At 43.9% G+C, this 19,431-nt stretch overlaps 1 protein-coding gene across 7 annotated transcripts in view; it reads left to right on the top strand.

The window, feature by feature from the left end:
• PECAM1 (platelet and endothelial cell adhesion molecule 1) overlaps window positions 1-19,431 on the top strand; it is a 72,466-nt gene that overhangs the window by 16,320 nt on the left and 36,715 nt on the right. For all 7 annotated transcript variants that reach the window (XM_077780389.1, XM_077780390.1, XM_077780391.1 and 4 more), the window contains 3 exons: window positions 8,227-8,520; window positions 12,029-12,334; window positions 17,018-17,293. In XM_077780389.1, coding sequence (XP_077636515.1) covers window positions 8,227-8,520; window positions 12,029-12,334; window positions 17,018-17,293 — 876 coding nt within the window. The remainder of the gene's footprint in view (window positions 1-8,226; window positions 8,521-12,028; window positions 12,335-17,017; window positions 17,294-19,431) is intronic.

Raw genomic sequence — 19,431 nt, 5'->3', positions numbered from 1 at the left:
GGGCTTGAACCCACGAACTGCGAGATCATGACCTAAGCGAAAGTCAGACGCTCAACCGACTAAGCCACCCAGGCGCCCCAATGGCTAACAATAGTTTAGTAACTGGTCGTAGCCCTCCACAGTCATGGCTCCTGCACTGCCCCTGCATGTCTGCTGCTGTGCACATACCCCCAGCTCTCCGCACCACGCCCTGCAAACACGTGGGTTGCTGGGCTTCTGCTTCCCAGGACTTCCCGTCTCTCTCGCCTTCCCTACCTCACATGGTAGTGTACCGCTCCCTTCCCAGGGCTCCTGGAGAAAGGCCTTTGTACTGTCAGGGAAGACCTCTCAGAACTCTAGGACTTGAGCAGGGAGACTCTCCCACTGCTTCCTCACCTTGTTTTATGCTTAAGGAGACGGAGGCTCAGGTGCCATTAGGTACTTGTGTACGGTCAACACTGCGTGCTGGTAGAGTGAGGGCTAGGGCCAGGTCTCCAGTTTCTCAGGTCACCTGACACCGTGCTGACCACACGTTTGACACGCATGACCTGACAGCTTGCTCCACATTGCCGGCTCTGTGGCTGAGGTCCTCGGTCAGCCTGGGCCCTTTCCCTTCCTTTTATCCCAGGCTCACCCTACCCAGCTCCAGCCTTCCCGCCTGCTGCAGGAGATGACCTCAGCTCCATCTTCACAGAAAACACTGCTTTCTGGAGGGAACTCCCTCTACTTCCCGCCCTGCCCTGGCTACAGGCTTATCTGTCTCCCCACCCATCCTCCTGGCTTCCCTCCCCACTTTAGAGATGTCAGTCCCTGTGGCTGAATGGGGCCAGCCTGTCCACCTGGGCTCTGAGCCCATCACTCATCGCCCCGATCTCACGCTATCATTTATTCAGCCTGCCACCCCACTTTTCATATCTCTGTTCCCCACCCCATTCTGGCTCTTTCTCTTCAGTCTACAAACACAATTCATAGTTTTTGTTTTTTGTTTTTTGGGTTGTTTTTTTTTAGGAAAAAGAAAAATCACAAACCCACCTCCCTCCATTATCTTGTGAACCCCTCTATGTATCTACTCCCCTCCTCCAATTTCTGTCAAGGCCGGTTTATAACTGCTGCCTCTGCTTCTTCAGCTCTTAGTCTGCCCTCGCTTAGTACTCTAGTCTTAGCCCCACACCTCACTGCCACCAGAATCCTCTCACTAAGGGATCACCAAGAACCTTGTACTAACCAAATGCCATGAATACTTCCAGCCCTCACCCCTCTGGACCCTGTGCTGCCTTTGCACAGAGCCTCCTTCCTTGACCTTCTAGACTCTTCCTTGGTTATTCTCCTACTCCTCTGACAAACCTTCCTCCTCTATTATTAATGACAGTACATTCATAATGTGGTACAAGTATCTCCACTGTCTAGTTCCAGAATATTTTCATCACCCCAGAAAATAAGCCCTTTCTCATCACTGAATATTCTCAAGTCCACCCCTTCCTCCAGTCTTACTGCTCTGCCCTAACACAGGTTTCGTAGGTTTTCACCTAAACTATGGTCCAGGATATTTATAGGCCTCTGGTCTCTCCCTTCAGCCCATAGTGATCTTTTTTTTTTTTAATTTATTTTTAATTTTTTAAAATTTAATTTTGTTTTTTAATGTTTCCTTATTTTTGAGAGAAACAGAGCATGAGCAGGGGAGGGGCAGAAAGAGAGAGGGAGATGCAGAATCCAAAGCAGGGCTTGAACTCATGAACTGTGAGATCATAACCTGAGCTGAAGTGGAATGCTTAACTGACTGAGCCACCCAGGGGCCCCTCATAGTGGTCTTTCTAAAGCTCCAGTGTCATCCAGTCACCTCCCCCTCCCAAATACCCTGCTGCAGGCCCAGCTTGTTAGCATCCTAAGCAACACCCTCTGTTCTGGAAACTTGTACCTAGCCCGCCTGGCCCCCATATTCCGGTGTCTATAATTGTATGTGCCCAGAATGCATTGATGTCTTAGTTCTAGATAGTTTGGCCATAAACACCTTTGCTGTAAGCATTTTCGCTGCATAACCAATAGGCCGGAAGGCAATTTGTCATGCAAGTTTAAAAAAATAATTGGTTGACAGCTGGTTTTATCAACTGGTTGAGTTTGGTTTCATTTCTCCATTGACATGGTGCTCTGTTCTTATGTTAATAAATCTGAGCCCTCATGATGAACTATACGGTGGTGCAGAATTTTGAACCCACACTTCCCATAGAACTTTGGAACAGCTATCAGTGGACATGTGACAATCTGCCAAGAACAAACAACAGTATAGGAGGCAATACACTTTCACAATGTAGTACAAAGCTCTGTTACAAATATACATCCTAGTATTTGGAAACTATACCCCCCTCTCTCTCTCTTTTATTTTTTTTAAGTAGGCTCCACACTCAACATGGGGCTCGAACTCATGACCCAGAGATCAAGAGTTGGATGCTCTAGGGACACCTGGGTGGCTCACTCAGTTAAGTGTCTGACTTTGGCTCAGGTCATGATCTCACGGTTCACAAGTTCAAGCCCCTCATCAGGCTCTGAGCTGTCAGCCTGGAGCCTGGAGCCTGCTTCAGATTCTGTGTGTCTCTTTCTCTGCTCCTTCTCCACATGTGCTCTGTCTCTCTCTGTCTCTCAAAAATAAATAAACGTTAAAAAAAATATTTTAAAAAAAGAATTGGATGCTCTACTGACTGAGCCAGCCAGGCACCCCAAAACTATACCTCTCATAATAAGGAAGAAGCTTTAGTAAAAAAAAAAAAAGAAAAAAAAAAAAGAATGAGGAGACCCATCACTAAGCAAAAAACAAAAACAAAAACACTATAATACCATGAGCGAAAGACTTTGAAGACAAATTTTTAGGTACAATCCACAAAATAAAATAAGTTATTTACATAGAATTGCCATGAATCTACACACAGTTTAAATGTATTCAATTATTTTTTACAATAGTTTTTCTAATTTTGTTATTCATTTTTCAGGTTCTTTTATGTCCTCTTTCACGAATGTCCCTCTTTTATGTTTCATGATTTTATCTTTTATGGCAAAATGGCTTTAAGACAAATTAGTTATGTGGTGAAAATGTTTGCAGCGAAGATCCTGACCATGAAAATACCAAATCTGTGATCTCTCACGCCCCTGTGCCCTGGAACACACCGTTTCTGCCCGGAGCACCCTACCACCCGTCTTGGCCTGATCCAATCTCTGTTCAGGGGTCACTTCCTTCGCACTTTCCTTGGCCTCCACAGAGCCACCCTTTTTCTGGGGGTCTCAATTCACTGTGCTTCAGTCATCTGGGTCCCCACCAGTCCGTACAGCCTAGGACCACAGGGATGATTTCTTTCTCATCTTGTAATCCCAGCACCCGACACAGGTGCTCACTAAATGTTTCACTGAAGGAGACCCAAAGTGAACTTGGAGATGCTTGAGGTTCAGATGAGATGGGTCCACACAGTCGCTGCTGAGCACCAAAGTTCATCAGGGGCTCTATGCTAATTGGCTCCCTGTAATTTTCATGACGACAATGGAGAGACCACCTTTCCTCCGCTCCCCCCCCCCATTTCTGAGTCATTTCCAGGTTGGCCAAGACACTGGCTGAGTCATGATGCCTCATCTTCCCAAGAAGAATGAGCATCCGCTGACTGGGGGCTTGAGGTACAGGGAAGCAACCCCTTCTTTCAGGGTCCCGGCATTTGGCTTGATGTTCCCTTATCTGTGCTGTGGTGACTTTGTTACCATGGATCCCCCTCTGTCAGCCTTCATCTGTCCAGGCTGAAAAGATCTGACCTCTCTAGGTTGCTGCTAACCCCAATCTTTCATCACAATGGTTCAGTAAAGAAAGCTGTGGATCCTTTTCTCTAGAACAAATGCACACTTGCATATACTCAAAGGTGGTTTGTGGGCCCCTTACCACCCACCCGTGAGCCTCCAGGGGGCTCAGGGAGCCTGGATGTGAACATGCACTCTGTTGTGTAAATAGTGAGACCTGTACACAGTAATCCAGCTTGGCTCTTCCCGGACAGTTTATTCACAAAGAGGACAATGTTTTCAGTATTATCTTAATAATTAGGTAGAGATTTTTAAAGATTAGTTGAGTGGTATATTGCTGCTTAACAAATAATGAGGTTATGATTTATGGGGCACCTGGATGGCTAAGTCGGCTAAGTGTCTGACTCTTGATTTCAGCTCAGATCATGATCTCACAGCTCATGGGTTCAAGCCTCTGCACTGACAGTGCAGAGCCTGCTTGGGATTCACTCTCTCCCTCTCTTTCTGCCCCTCCCCAGCTTGCATGAGCACACACATGCACACTCTCTCTCTCAAAAATAAATTTTAAAAAAGATAACAATTTATTACCTCACAGCTTCTGAGGGTCAGGAATCTGAGGAGTTCTGGCTCAGGGTCTGTCAGGAGATTGCCCATAAAATGCTGGTCAGGATTATAATGATCTGAGGGCTTGTTTGAAGCCAGGGGATTTGCTTTTGAGCTCACTCTTGTGGCTCTGGGCCTCTCTAGAAGGATGGTCATGGAGCAGCTGATTTTGCACAGAGTGAGTGATCCCCAAGAAAGGAAAGAGTGCTCAAGACCAAAGCTGAAAGGTCTTTTATAACCTAAACTCAGACGCAGTGATCAAGCACGTCAGTATTTTTGGGTTCCAAGATATCCCTTCCCCTAGTATGATGTGGGAAGGGATAAAGTACAGATGTGAGGGGCACCTCGGCAACTCAGTCAGTTGAGCATTGGACTTCAGCTCAGGTCATGATCTCACAGTATATGGGCTCGAGCTCTGTGTGGGGCCCTGTGCTGACAGCTCGGAGCCTGGAGCCTGCTTCGGATTCTGTGTCTCCCTCTCTCTCTGCCCCTCCTCCACTTGCTTCCTCTCTCTCTCTCTCAAAAATAAATCAACATTGAAAACAATGCAGGTGTGAATACCAGAGGGCAAGGCTCACTGCGCGCCATCTCGAAGGCTGGCTACCACACGGCTGTGGTGGTGGTGGCCGTGTCAAAAGCTCTGCTACTGCTTTTGTTGCATCATGTCAGTGAGGTTTTGTGTTAAGTCACACGGAGCTGGGTTGCATTAATTTACAATAAACATGTTGATCAACTATATAAAAATCTTTTCCTTCTTTCAACCTGCTGTCCTTTCTTCTCCCTTGTCTGTTCCAGTGGGACCATGGGACTGTGAATGTTTCTTCCAGTGAATCAGTTGAGCTGATTTATGAAGCAAATGTGTTTGTTGCTTAGAAAGACAAGTTGGCAGAAGTGCCCCGTGCTAGTGCATCTCATCCTTTCTAAAAAACCACCACGTGATGCTTTAGCCAAGTTTGCTTTAGGGCCCTTGCAAAAAGGAAATGAACAAGGCCTGGTCAGTAGGAGACCCAGGCAGGGATGGTGCTGAGGCTGGAGGTCCCCAAGTAGAGAAGAAGAATTGGGAATGCAGACAGTGAGAGCCAGGGGGCAAAAACCATGCCAATCTCACTCTTCTCTGAACCTCCCACTATTAGATGCAGTGCCTGGGACAGAGAAGTTCCCTTAAATGTCTGCTGAGTGGTGCCAAGGAAGAGGGAAGGGATGTCAGCCAGGGGCCAGGCATTGGGCAATACACGCTCTGCCCCTTCAGTGTTTTCCACCATTTTGTTTCGGTCATTATTCAAGACAGAAGTGGTAGCTTAGAGGGGTTAAGTAACTCCCAGTATCACCCAGCTAATAGCTGTGGAGTCAGCGGTTTGGACCCAGGCATGCCTGACTTGCTTTCTTCCTGTACCCACCCAAGTCTGTGTCCCAGTCTAGGGCACAGCCAGCCATGGGTGTGTACTTCATGCAGGCTGATGACAGGAAAGTAGCCTAGCACAGCAGGGATGACTAACCCTGGGAGTCTGAAGAAGCCACTGTAATTAACCCGGGAAATTAAGAAATGGTTTTCTTTTGAAAAAATTCACTAGCAAAAGGAGTGGATATCGAGTTTCAGAGAGCTCAAGACTCAAGTTGGGCTTTATATTTGTGACTGGTAGAACCTAGCTAACATTTCTCAAGCCTTCATCTGTGCCAAGAACTGTGTTCCTAGTACTTAAACTTGGATTCCCATTTATACTTACTATTATTATGTCTATTGTGTGGATAAGCAAACTGAGGCTTGGAGAAACTCAGGAATTTGCCAAAAGCTACACAGTTTGTGAACCGAGGTGGGATTTGAGCCAGGTAGCCTGGCTCTGCCCTTACCTTCTTCTGTTAGAATCACTGTACTGAACAGCATGGCTTAAAATGAGGAGGACTGAAGGGTTAGTGAGACTGCTGTTCCTACCTGGGAAGTGACCATATTAATGGATGGGAAACTTCCGTTCTGAGAGCTCACCTAACAGGCTCCTCAGACCAGGAACTAGTAAGGAATAGCAAAGACAAAAAAGGGAGTTCTAAAGATTAATGCTACCATAACAAAGTGGTCGAAGCACACAGATTTCTGAGATCTTCCTCTGTCCAAGGATAAAGAGATTGGGGATATATAAGGAGCCTCAATAAATATACATTCATCAAGCATTGGCCCATGAATATTTTTCTGTTATCAGACTATCTGCTAAGAACTGATCTTAGGGGCCTTACCTAAGCCGCAGGACCCTGTTTTGCTTGAATAACATCTGGTGTCCACAGTCCTGCACTATTTCTGGCCCCTAAAGCCCTCATGGGCCACATAAACTTTAAGTAGGATGCCAAACTCCATATATGAAGATCTACCTCCTGCATAAAAGATCAAGGAGGAGTAAGACTTTGTCTTTGTATTTGCTTGTAGATGTGTAAAGGCCATCTGGAAGAAACTCAGTTCAGTGGTTATTTCTACAAGGGGAGGTGGGAACTGGGTGGGAAGGACGAGAATGGGGATAAGACTTTATAATGTACATTTTTCTCTTTTTTTTAATGTTTGTTTATTTTTAAAAGAGAGAGAGAGAGAGAGAGAGAAAGCAGGTAGGGACACACACACAACACACACACACACACAGACCAAGAATCCCAAGCAGGCTCCATGCTGTCAACACAGAGCCAGATGAGGGGCTTAAACTCATGAACTGTGAGATCATGACCTAACCCCAAATCTAGAGTTGGACTTTTAACCACCGAGCCACCCAGGTGCTGCCCCTACGTAGTCTCTTTTCTTCATACAGAAAATACATTCTTTTTGGAGCCTCAAGTACACAGAAATTAGATTGATTATAATCCTTGGCTCATAGCACACTCTCATCTTTGATCTGTGCCCAATTACCTTTTGTTTTATTTATATATGCATACTTTTAATAACATAATGAACTCACGTGACCCCACCACCCAACCTGAAAATTAGAACATCACTAATACTATATAGTTCTGTGTATTCCTAATCCTACTCCCCTCTTCCCTTCAGAAGTGACCACTATCCTGATTTTTTTTTTAATTTTAAAAAAATTTTTTAAATATTTATTTATTTTTGAGACAGAGAGAGACAGAACATGAGCAGGGGAGGGTCAGAGAGAGAGGGAGACCCAGAATCTGAAGCAGGCTCCAGGCTCTGAGCTTCTGAGATGCCAGCACAGAGCCTGACGCGGGGCTCAAACCCACAAACCATGAGATCCTGACCTGAGCTGAAGTCGGATGCTTAACCGACGGGCCACCCAGGCGCCCCCCCTTTTTTTTTTAATTTTAAGTAGGCTTCACACCCATTGTGGGGCTTGAACTCACAACCCTGAAATCAAGAGCCACATGTTCTACCAACTGAGACAGCCAGGTGCCCCCACTATCCTGATTTTTTAAATATTAGTTTTATCCACTCTTTTTTTTTTTTTCCATCCACCTTTCTAAACCTGCATTATTTCAAATGATCTATCTATAGGCTCTCTGGGGTTTTTCACATGGACATCATATCATCAGCATTTGTGGATTTTGAAACATCTGACTGCACTATCTGTGCAAAAACTTACATGAAATGTTTATAATCTCATGATTGTTTTATTTACACATCATGAAAATCAGTGAGAAAGGAGGCTAACAAAGCACACGAGACACAGTAGCTTTTAACCCCAGGGCCTGATGCTGGATAGATAGCCTTCTGCAGAATGGGCACCACTTACAGTCATTGCCTGCCTGGTCCCGGTAGGCATTGGTGCCCCAGGACACTACACTGCAAAGGATGTGAGAATACCAATCTGATGTGGGGCAAAGGTCACCAAGATGGTGTTTCTGAGATAACAAGTTTGTGTCTGCTCTCCTTCCTTTGGTATGTAGCTTTCACTATCAACCACATCCACATGAATATCCTGCCAGGACAGAAGGTGCAAAATGGGCAGAACCTGACCCTGCAGTGCATCGTGGACATCAGCACCACCTCCCAGGTCAAGCCTCTGCACTGGGTGCTCTTCTATAAGGATGATGTGCTGTTTCACAATGTCTCCTCCACAAAGAACACAGAGAGTTATTTTATTCCCCAAGTCCGGGTCTCTCATGCAGGGATCTATAAATGCACCGTGATTCTGAACAAGAAGGAGAAAACCACAATAGCGTACCGGGTGTCGGTGAAAGGTGAGTCCCTGCATTTGAACGTAGCTCACGTAGATGCAGCTTAACACACAAGGTAGCAGGAATAGTCACTGAATGGAGGGTAACACTGGACCTACCTGCCCATCTGTCATCCTTGTCACTCCTCTGCCTGGCGTCTTCCTAACCTGAAAATGTAGGTGTTAGACATGCTCCCAATACACCAGGCTATTTCTCATCTCCTTGCCTTTGCATATGCTATATTCCCTCTCCTGGGAATACCCTTCTTCATCTCCTTCCTCCTTCAAGACTCAACTCAATCATCTCTTCTCTGACACTTTCCCAAACAAAACCGATCTCCCCCAGGGTTCTGGTCCGTACAGCTCTTGTACAGTCTGGACATCCAGTGGCATTTGTATAAAGGCCACAGGCTGAGTGTTCACATCGGATTCTGCAGTGAGTCTGCCTGGAGTCCAGTTTGGGCAAATCCCTTACCCTCTCTAAACTTTAAAATTCTCATAGGTGAAATGAAGATACTAACAATACCCAGCTCAGGGAGTGATTGGGAGGATTAAAAGATCTAGATAAAGTGCTTAGTATAATTTCCAACACATAATTAAGTTCCCAATAAGTGACCATTACTATTTCACTCACGGGCAAGTGTTTCTCTCGCACCTGTCTGCTCTTCTGTGAGATCACAAGGAAAGAGATGGTGTTGGGCCATTTTTGTATCTTAGACAAGGAAATCTGGCTCACAGTAGGCACTCAGTAAATGACTGTGGAATAAATTAAGCAGATGAAAAGTGGGAAGTAGAAATGGATAAAAATGTAGAAGTGGGAAGGAAATCACGGGAAATCTGGGTTCTGAGATGTAGGATTCCATCCAGTCACTCATTGGTTTACCCCCTCAAGAAGCATTTCCCAAGGCTGCAAGTCAGGAACAAAAATCAGGTGCAAGACATGAAAATGCACCAGGTCGAGTCCAGCTCTGAAAGCTGTTACTGTCTGGTGGGGAGGAGAGACATTAAAAAAATAATAATAATTACAATCCAATGGTCATATGATCTGAGTGCCTTGGGAGCACAAAATGAGCGGCAACAATTCTGTCTAGAGAAGTTAGGGATGGCTTCCTGGAGGAAGGGACATTGGGTCTAGTTACAGAAGATCGTGGAGGAATTTCCTTGATGGTGAAATGGAGCAAGGGCAGAAAAATGGGAGTGTCGCACAAATGGAAGAGGAGAGGCTGAGAAAGAACAGAGAATCCCAGTAGAGTTGTCCTTCAGTCAAATCCCCCAACCTTTGGAGTCTTCATTTCCTGTCTCTAAAATAGAGATCACTAGGTAGCTACATATACCCTTGAAGGTTGTTTCGTTTTGAGGATTAAATGTGATGGCATCGAAGTGTGCTTAGTAACCAAGTATTGAATGAATGAATGAATGAATGAATGAATGCCCATCATGTGTGAGGGACTCAGTCTGGCCATCCTTAGAAAGGGACAACCCTTTCAGCATATTGGAAGCAGGAATGACCAGCAGTTAAGTTTTCAGGAGCATTTTCCTTTTGTGAGCATACAATCTCTGGCCACATTTTTGGTCAAGCCTTTAGGCTTACAGGGGAGAATATACCCCCAGGCCAATTCCTCCATGGGTGTCCTACGGACAGTCAGGGGCATGGCTGGCTAGACATCCCTTAGAGTCACCAGAGGCAACAGCCATGGGGATGCAGACCAGCCCCTCTCGTCTCCACTGACTGGGGCCTCTCTGGACCAATAACTCCCAGCACTGACTTTAGTGATAAGGAAAGATTGACAGGTTGGATTTTGGAAATGTCTGCTGAAGAGAAATGTGCTGGCAGGCTTTTGAAACTTATGGTGATTTTTTTCTTAAAACTCAGATGATTTAATGGATAGAGTTAGCGAATTGAGCCCTGTGCTTCCTTGACAGCTATTACCATTACTGTCATTTCTGCATATTGTATGCTCACTTTTGTGTTCACTCTGTTGTTACTTCCAGTGATAAGAACTGTCACCTATTAGATCCTCATGGGGTAAACAGTTATAAGTGCTTTACACATATTTCATTAAACCCCTGCAATAGCGCTGGGAGCTAAATGTGGCCCTTTCCAAGTGTAGACATAGGCTCAGAGAGGTTGAGTGGCATGCTCATGCCATGAAGTTCCTCAGAGGCAAAGCTGGATAGAACCCAGATCTGGTTGACTCCAAAGCTGGCCTCTCTAACTCTTAATTATTATTCAGGTCTTTGAGGTAGACAAAAGGCCATTCATTCGTTCATTCAGCCTTTAAACATTTATTGAGCCAGCCACTCTGAGTCAGGCTGAGGACCCAACAAGGAGTAAGACATGATCCCTTTCCTTAGGGAAATCAGTGTGAAGCAGGAAAACACTTTCATAAACAGCTGCCACCACAGGTGATAATAGTGGTATGAATACAGTGTAGGTCACCTTCCCAAGAGGACAGCCTGCCACTTCAAACTGGGTGCTTCAAAACAAAGATTCAGAGGAACCATAAGCAACGGGGTGAAGTGGCAAGGTTTAGGATACAAGCTAATCTGTCTGACTTTTGAGGTGGAGCTCATGACCACCAGACCACGGAGTCTGGACAAGACATCTGTCTCAGCCAGACTGTCCTAGCTCTGCCTCATCTGACGCTGGCTCACCACCTACTGTACCTTTCCCTCTACCCTTTTCTTTGTTCTCGATGGCCCTCCCTAAAAGTCCATCATATTCCTTGACACAAACAGTCCCCATGCACACACACCCTGAAATCCCTGTCCTCAGCCCCCATCCCACCTCATCTGTCCAAATAACAAATAACGCCCTTCCTCCAAGATTACTCTCAGGCCCTGTTCCCTTCTAGAATCTTCTCTGATCCCTCAGGCAAAGAAGGCCTCCTTTTTTCCTGACTGCTTCATCCATCACTCATTATCTCTACCACACATTCTGATGCTTAGTTATTTTCAGCTTTGCTTTGGGAACCAGGAGGCAACGTATCCCTCCTCTCTCCCACCTCTCACCCCAGCTCCTGGCTTTGGAAGCAGACAGTCCTGGAGTTGAATCTCAGTTCTGCAGCTTGCTGGCTAGGAACTTTTGGATGAAACTTGAATCCCACTGAGCTTCACCTTCATCTTTAAAATAGGTGTACTTTTATCTTTCATGCCCACCTCGGAGATTTATTATGAGAATTACATGGCGTCATGAATAAAAAGCCAACCCTAGGCTGTGGTTGGCAGTCAATAAATTATAACAACAATCACAGTGATGTCAATAGATACTGGCTGTTTTGTTGTAATTACATCAGTTGGCAAGACTTGTCTCCCCAGTGGGATTGTAAACTTTGAAAGCACCAACCACATCTGAAACATATTTCATATTTTTCAAAGTAGCTGGTATTGCTCAGTCATCAACTGGTAGGTAGCCCTGGGGTTCTGGGAACAAAAGAGAAGACTCTCAGGTGGGTCAACCACAGGGTTGCAGCTGAGGTAAGCTTGAATCACTAGATCAAACTGGTACTAATGGACTTTCTCTTCTCCCAAAGGAGTGTCCAATCCCAGAGTGACAGTGAACAAGAGAGAGGCAATAGAAGGCGGAGTCATAACGGTCAATTGTTCTGTCCCCGAGGAAAATCCCCCAATACACTTCACAGTTGAAAAACTCAAACTAGATGAAAAAGATTTCAAGGAAACAAGAGAAAAAGTTTCTCAGAACCAGAATTTTATGGTGGTGGAATTCACAGTGGAGGAGGAGGACCATGTCATTTTTTTCCAGTGTCAAGCCAGAATCTTTTCTGGGACCAATGTGGAGATGTCTGAAGCCACCAAGAGTGACATGGTCACTGTGACAGGTCAGAGTCCTATTCTTCTTTTTATCACTCTCTGGTTTGCTGGTTTGGGGATGGGGAGAAAGCCCAGAAATTGGAAAGGAGCTGGGGCCTTCTGGCTGGGCTGCTGTTTTCAAGACTGTTCTTAACCACTTACAAGCCATGTTTTTCAAACTTTTTGACTGTTTTATAGTTCAAAAAATATGCGTGTGTGTGTGTGTGTGTGTGTGTGTGCAAAATTCCAAAGCAAAAGTCTCACTAATAATACTTAATGTATGCAGCATTTTGCTATTTTCTATTATATTCTATTTCAGTTTTTTAAAACACTGACCATGACTCAGTGAAATGATGCATTGTGTGACTTGCAGTTTGGAAGCCACAGCTTTAAGCCAGTGTGGGTCAGACACCGGGAAGTGGAGTCTGGAGGGGCTCGGGAGGGAAGAGGGTCCCGATTGTCAGCCTTTGCCTCCCACATTTGATGAAGGACCCCACCATCGCCAGATGTTGGACAAATAAGAAGTAAACGAGGCGGCCTGAGGAATGCTTTCCAGAGAGAAAGGCAGTAGCAGAGGGAAGCCTGGGTGTGCGTGTCCAGGATGAGTAGAGCTCCAGGACAGGCAGCCTATAGAACAGCACAAGGACTCGTGAGCAAGGGAGAGTCAAGGGAAGGCACATTCTAGCGCAGTAGCCTCGAATCTTTCCTATAGGAGCCCCAAAGTTTGTCACAAATACCCTTCTGCTTTTGGTACCTTATTTATCCCTGCCCATTGTATTATGTATGTTATGTATATAGAATATCTTTCCGATTATAATACATGGTGTGGGTTAAATTTCCAGAATGTATGGCACGATATAAAGTGTAAGGTGCTATTTGTTATTTGGACAGATGAGGTGGGATGGGGGTTGAGAACAGGGATTTCAGGGTGCATGTGTCTGGGGACTGCTTCTGTCAAGGAATGTGATGGACTTTTCATAGTACCAGTATTTAGAGAGAATCACTTGTATGGTCCTAGACTTGCTCTACTTATATGTTCATGCACACACAAATTTCTGTTTCTTTGTTTTTACAAAAAAATGTGACCTGTCAAACTAATGATTTTGTAACTTTTCCTTAACTTAACAGTATGTTACAGACTTTTGTCTATATCGAGAAATATAGATCCACAGCCTTTAAGTGACATCTTAGAATCCTAATACAGGATTTACCTCATTTACCTAATTTACCTCACTTTTCTAATGATAGAATTCTAGGTATTTTCCCAGTTTTTTGCTTTTTTTTCTTTTTTGAGAGAGAGAGACAGAGGACACATGTGTGAGGGAAGAGAGAGTGCCAGCGAGAGAGAGAGAATCTCAAGCTCAGCGTGGAGCCTGATGTGGGGCTGGATCCCACAACCCTGGGATCATGACCTGAGCCAAAATCAAGAGTCAGATGCTCAAATTACTGGGCCACCCAGGCGCCCCTCCTCCCAACCCCGTTTTTTGCCATTAAAACAATCCTGCGATATACATACTTATAATTTGTATACTTCTGTGAATATTTTTTTTTCATTATTATCTATGAGGTTGATTCCTGGCAGTCAAATAGCCGATTCAAATGTTTTGTGCATTTTAAATATTGAAATATATTGCCAAAGCATGCCTCAAAATGATTGAACATTTCCATCAAAACTGATGCTAGTGTTTATTTTCCTACATCCTTACTCTCACACAGCATCACCGACATTTTCTTATGACAGTCTGATTGAGGTGCAGTGATATATCATTGTTCTTGTGATTTATATTTCTTTGGTCTTTACTGAGGTCAAGTATGTTCTCTGTGTTTATTGACTTACTACATTTCCCCCCATAAACTGCCTGTTTATATATATACACTTGGCCCATTTTCAGTTTCTGATTGATTTGTTTGAGCCCTTTATAAATTAAAGGCATTAGCTCTTTGTCAAGTACTATGCAAATATTTCCCTGAGTTTATCATCTGTCTTTCTTTTATGATCAGTTTTCAGGCAGAAGCATTTCATCCTTATTGAATCAAATTTGTCCATCTTTTTCTTTTTTACTATCTTGGTTCCCTGATTCACACCTACAGCTTATTAAAGTTAATTAAAGAAAAAATGCACCTATGTTTGCTCTTACTGTTTCTGTAGCTTAACTGTTTATTTGCTTGTTTCTTCTGCGTTTAGATTTCTGGTGCATCTGGAGTTAATTAGGATGTAAGAAAAAAAACCCTGTTAGTTATTATTACCCTTCTCCAGAGGACAGTTGCTGAGTGTCCTAAAAGATGCCCTCCCTTTTTTTTTTGACTCTTATTCAAGGAAGCAGCCTATTTTTTTTTCAATTTTTATTTAAATTCTAGTTGGTTAACATGCAGTGCAATATTGGTTTCAGGAGTAGAATTCAGTGATTCATCACTTCCATATAACAACCAGTGCTCATCCCACTGAGTGCCCTCCTTAATACCCATCACCCATCTAGCCCATCCCCCACCCACCTCCCTCCATCAACCCTCAGTTTGTTCTCTTTTGTTAAGAGTCTCTTAAGGTTTGCCTCCCCTCCTCTCTCTTTTTCTCCTTCCCATATGTTCATCTGTTTTGTTTCTTAAATTCCACATGTGAGTGAAATCATATGGTATTTGTCTCTTTGTGACTATTTCACTAAGCATGATACTCTCTGGCTCCACCCAGGTAATTGCAAATGGCAACATTTCATTCTTTCTGACAGCCAAGTAATATTCCATTGTGTGTATGTGTGCCACATCTTTTTTTTTTTTTTACATTTATTTATTTATTTTGAGAGAGTGTGTGTATGTGCATGCGACTGGGAGAGAGGCAGAGAAGGGGGAGAGAGAGAATCTCAAGCAGGCTCTGCACTGTCAGCTCAGAACCCATTGTGGGGCTTGATCCCACTAACTATGAGATCATGACCTAAGCAAATCAAGAGTCAGATGTTTAACTGACTGAGCCACCTATATGCCACATCTTCTTCATCCATTCATCATAGATGAACATTTGGGCTCTGTCCATAGTTTGGCTATTGGAATAATGCTGCTATAAACATTGAGGTGCATGTACCCATTCAAATCTTTTTGTATCCTTCGGGTAAATACTTAGTAGTTCAGTTACTGGACCATAGGGTAGTTCTATTTTTAACTTTTTGAGGAACCTCCATACTGTTCCAAACTGGCTGCACCAGTTTGCATTCCCACCAACAGTACAAGAGGGTTCCCCTTTATCCGCATCCTCACCAACATCTGTTGTTTCCTGTGTTGTTAATTTTAGCCATTCTGACAAGCGTGAGGTGGTATCTCATGGTGGTTTTGATTTGTATTTCCCTGATGATGAGTGATGTTGAGCATCTTTTCATGTGTCTGTTAGCCATCTGGATGTCTTCTTTGGAAAAATGTCTATGCATGTCTTTTGCCCATTTTGTAACTGGGTTATTTGTTTTTTGGGTGTTGAGTTTGATAAGTTCTTCATAAATTTTGGATATTTACACTTTATCAGATATGTCATTTGCAAATATCTTCTCCAATTCTGTAGGCTGCCTTTTAGTTTTGTTGGTTGTTTCCTTCATTGTGCAGAAGGTTTTTATCTTGATGAAGTCCCAGTAGTTCATTTTTGCTTTTGTTTCCTTTTACTCCTACAATGTCAAATTATTTTTTTACAATAGCTATTTATTGTGAGGTCAAATGACTTTGCAGTAAACAACTAGTGAATTAGGGGCACCTGGGTGGCTCAGCTGGTTAAGTGTCTGACTTCAGCTCAGGTCATGGTCTCGCAGTTTGTGGGTTCCAACCCTGTGTCAGGCTCTGTGCTGGCAGCTTAAAGCCTGGAGTCTGCTTTGGATTCTGTGTCTCCCTCTCTCTGCCCTTGCCCTGCTCATGCTCTGTCTCTCTCAAAATAAATAAACATTAAAAACAGGGGAAAATATTTTAAAAACTAGTGAATTGAAGTATATCACTCTAAATCCACTTTTGGCATTTTTAAATGTCCCATCTCCATTTTGCCTGGTTGGCAATCTGTGTGTGTACTCTAATACTCTGCAATTTTTTTTGTTTGCAGAAGCAAAGGCTTATCCCTACTTTTCTTACCATCTCCTGATGATCCCACACCCTAGCATCTGACCCGTATTTTATCAAAACAGTGTTTTCAAGCTGCATGAGTCATGAAATCAATTTAGTCAGTCACGGCCACCATTAAAAAAAAATAGAATAGACTAGAAATCAGCTGGGGGGGATGCGTATCGTTATTTAAATTGCATTTCCATGAAGTGGCACAGTCTACATCATTGTCACTTTTGAAAGCTATGGACTGTTTGTGCCGAAATGCCATAGTTCCATGAAACAGTGTGAGAAGAGCCTAGAAAATCCTTAGTGGGCAGGGGTGAGAGTCTGTTTCTAATTCTCTGATGATTTTCAGGGTCATTTGAAGAGGAGTCTGTGGATGAGATCTAGAGAAGGTGGTTTCGCCTTTGGGAAGGTCAAGGGAGGATTGCAGCTAACAAGGCTGAAGATGCAAGAATGAGTGAGAATGGAGGGGGAACCAGAGCAACTTAGGCGAAGGTTTTTGAAGGAAAAGATTGAATTCGTTTAATTAACAAGGAAGAATAGTGGTTGGTAACAAAAAAGAACCCTAAAGAGGAGGACATAAGTGCCTCTTCCACTCACTCACCTTTGAACCTGAGTCCAACCAGCTTGTCCTCTTCTTGTAGAATCCTTCTCTCATCCCAGATTCTACATCAGCCCTGTGGGAGTGATCACAGAAGGAGATCAGCTCAACATTAAGTGCACCATTCAAGTGACGCACCTGGTCCAGTCATCTCCAGAAATCATAATCCAGAAGGACAAGGCAATTGTAGCACACAAGATGCATGGCAATGAGGCCATCTACTCAGTGATGGCCATGGTGGAGCACAGTGGCAACTACACATGCAAAGTGGAAGCCAGCCGGATATCCAAGGTCAACAGCATCGTGGTCAACATAACAGGTAGGGCTGCTGCTGGAGGGTGTGTGAATATGCCGGGCTCAAGCAGCCACCACGTGGGAATCAAGAATGGCCAACGAGGGCGGATACTTCTGTTCCTGCTCCTGCTTGAATGTACTCAGGTGGGGGTGTGGTGCTCAAGGGGAAAAGTCAATCCAGAGCCAGTAAGCAGTTAGCTGTGGTGATTGAGGGTGCAAGTTCTGACATCAAATCCCAACACTGCCACCCACCACTTCAGGTGAGTTACTCAGCTTCTCCTTGGCAGAGCTCTATGAGATAGGGATAATGACAGCACTCACCTGTAGGACTGTCACAATGACAAAATGACACGACTCTGCTATAAACAGCCTCATATGAATAAGCACTCTGTGTGATGTTAGCCGTAGTGTCTACTATTATATTACATTCATCATTCCTCTGTGCAAGGCACCATGCTAGATCCCAGACACAAGTCCTAAGACAGGGTCAGGAGTGAGAAAGCATTAGTAAATTCAAACACTATAGCAACAATTTCCTTTTGTTGAACACTATATGACTGGTTTACATATATTTGCATTTCACACTCATATCAATGCTGTGAAATAGATATGATTCTGGTTTTATGGGTGTGGAAATTGAGGCTGAGATGTTAGGCGACACACCCAGCGAATACAGGGCTACCAAGTGGCAGAACAAGAGTCACCCTCCAGGCCCATTTGACTTTCAAATCCATGCACTTAAAAGTTCTTTTGGACTCCTTTCCCCCTTTCTTGGCTTTACTTCTCTCCATAGTACCTATCGCCAAAAAAATATATTCTATCTCTTCCTGTTTATTGTATGTATCCAGCACTAGAATGCAAGCCTGTGAGACCAGGAACATTACCATTTTATTCAGTGCTATGTCCTTAACACCTAGAATAGAGCCTGGCACACAGTAGGACTTCAATACATATTTGTTGGATGAATGAACAAATATTGGACATTCATCCAATGTTCATAATGAACAATTATGAACAGTTATGATGAACAATTATGAACAATTATAATGAACAATATGAATTTGTTCATATGAACAAATATCAGTGTTTCAGAGGGTAGAGAGAGTCAGCACTTCGGGGTTGCCACATGAAGGTATTCATTCATTCCTTCATTTACTGAAAGCCTTCTATGTGTCAAACACTGAGTGTATAGTCACAGGGACGGTCCACAGTATCATAGGAAAGCTGCCAACTACCCAACTGGGCGATTGGCATATGTGTTGGATCCCACTGGTCTAAAGTGTATACTTGTAATTAAGTTTATTATTGATAATGACAAATATCTTGATGGTACATGATATTTTTCACTGATAAGACATATTATCTCTTTAGAAAAAAGTATTTTCAACATACTTTGAGTACCTTCTGTATGCTGGGCAACTTGTATTGGGGATATTCAGCTGCCTAAGGTCAGGCTTTGCTCTTGAAAAACTCACAGACATGAATAGACCATTCAGATACAATGCAATGAACAAGTACAATAAAGGGTTGGACATACTGCTGTGAGAGCAACAGGCACCAAGTGGCAGACCAACTGATGGTTACATCAGTCAGAGCATTATCTTTATCCCTAAGGCCAGGCTACTTTGGGAAAGCATAAAGCATCATTGGACCCTAAGATACCACTATTGTAGGTGATCGATCACCTACACCCAGAGGTCTATGTATCATGTGAGGTATACAAGCTATTCAGTAGATCAGTCTCCCTGTTCCAAGACAGCAGAATGTTACACTCCGCCTGCCCTTACCATCTCTTTAGCCCAAGTGCTCTATGATCCTGAGCTCTGCCCTTTCCATGCAGAGCTAACTGAGCCACACCAGAGCTGGCAGGCAAGCACCCTCATGTTCAAGTTCCACCAGGCCTTTGGAAAGGTCCCCAAGCCCACTTATGCATCTAGTTATCCATGCCCCTGTTGCCATCAAGCCTCACTGTCAATGGCTCTATTGAGTGACATTAGCAGCTCACAGGAGATTTAGGAAAATAGAAGTCATCAAATTAGTCACTTGTCTTTGGAGAGAAAAGACACCTTCATGCCCCCACTGTCCACCTTTTCACATTCATTCTGTCACCAGGAGTTGCTGGGTCTCTCAGCTCTGTCCTGTCTTGTCTCTGTAATCACACCC

The sequence above is a fragment of the Crocuta crocuta genome, unplaced genomic scaffold (assembly GCF_008692635.1).
Source record: "Crocuta crocuta isolate KB4526 unplaced genomic scaffold, BGI_CrCroc_1.0 scaffold288, whole genome shotgun sequence".
Classification (NCBI taxonomy): Eukaryota; Metazoa; Chordata; class Mammalia; order Carnivora; family Hyaenidae; genus Crocuta; species Crocuta crocuta.
The sequence above is the reverse complement of the archived record's forward strand: the minus strand, read 5'-3'. Positions and strand labels throughout refer to the sequence as shown.